Source organism: Eimeria mitis, genomic scaffold (genome assembly GCF_000499745.2).
Source record: "Eimeria mitis Houghton genomic scaffold, Emh_scaff2433, whole genome shotgun sequence".
Lineage (NCBI taxonomy): Eukaryota > Apicomplexa > Conoidasida > Eucoccidiorida > Eimeriidae > Eimeria > Eimeria mitis.
Window position 1 is genome coordinate 1,499 of NW_013570771.1, and position 841 is coordinate 2,339.

At 58.6% G+C, this 841-nt stretch overlaps 1 protein-coding gene across 1 annotated transcript in view; it reads left to right on the forward strand.

Moving 5' to 3' along the window:
- The window catches only part of EMH_0053760 (succinate-semialdehyde dehydrogenase, putative), a gene marked incomplete at both ends in the record, with an annotated part of 7,311 nt that overhangs the window by 1,350 nt on the left and 5,120 nt on the right, over window positions 1–841 (forward strand). Inside the window, one exon of the mRNA XM_013497040.1 lies at window positions 308–496. Within this exon, the coding sequence (XP_013352494.1) occupies window positions 308–496 (189 nt within the window). The remainder of the gene's footprint in view (window positions 1–307; window positions 497–841) is intronic.

Below are 841 nucleotides of genomic sequence, written 5' to 3' on the forward strand. Positions count from 1 at the left end.
TCTGCTGCCGGCGTTGCTGCTGTTGCTGCTGTTGCTTGTGCTGCTGCTGCTGCTGTTGCTGTTAGGTGTAGTGGTGCTTTTGCAGAGTGCAGAGATGATGCAACCGATGCTGCTGCTGCTGCGAATTGCTGCTGCTGCAGTGAATTGCTGCTGGCGCTCGTGCTGGTGCTGCTGGTACAGTAGCAGCTACTGCAGCTGGGAGTTGCTGCTGCTGCCGCTTGTGCTGCTGCTGCCGCTTGTGCTGCTGCTGCTGCTGCTGGTACAGTAGCAGCTGCTGGTGTGTTGTGCTGGTGGCTGGTTGTTATAGATTGGGGTGCAGAAGACAGTGAAGGGGCTCGCGGGCCGCATAAGTCTTTACTTGGGCAACAAGAGGAGCAGCATGCTGCAACAGTTCTGCTGCGAGCTGCTGCTGCCGCGGGACGGTGGTTTGCTGCTGGAGCCAGAGGACCCGCAGCAGCAGCTGCAGCACATCAAGGGGAGGGAGCAGGTCGCTCACGTACGTCCAAATGCATTGCTGCTCATGCTGCTGCTGCTGCTTCTATTGCTGCTGCTGCTGCTGCTGCTGTTTCTATTGCTGCTGCTGCTGCTGCTGCTGTTTCTATTGCTGCTGCTGCTGCTGCTGCGTGGAGATTGCTGGTGCTGTTGCAGCAGCGTTGCTGCTGCTGGCTCGGCGTCTGGGGCCATCATTTGGCTGCTATTTTTGGGGCCGCTGCAGGATATTGTTGTTGCTGTTGTTGCTGCTGCTGCTGCTGTTGCTGCTGCTGCTGCTGGTGCTGCTGTGTGCTTGCTGCTGCAGCATTTGCTGCTGCAGTGCGTCGCGCCGTTTGACTACTGCCCGGTG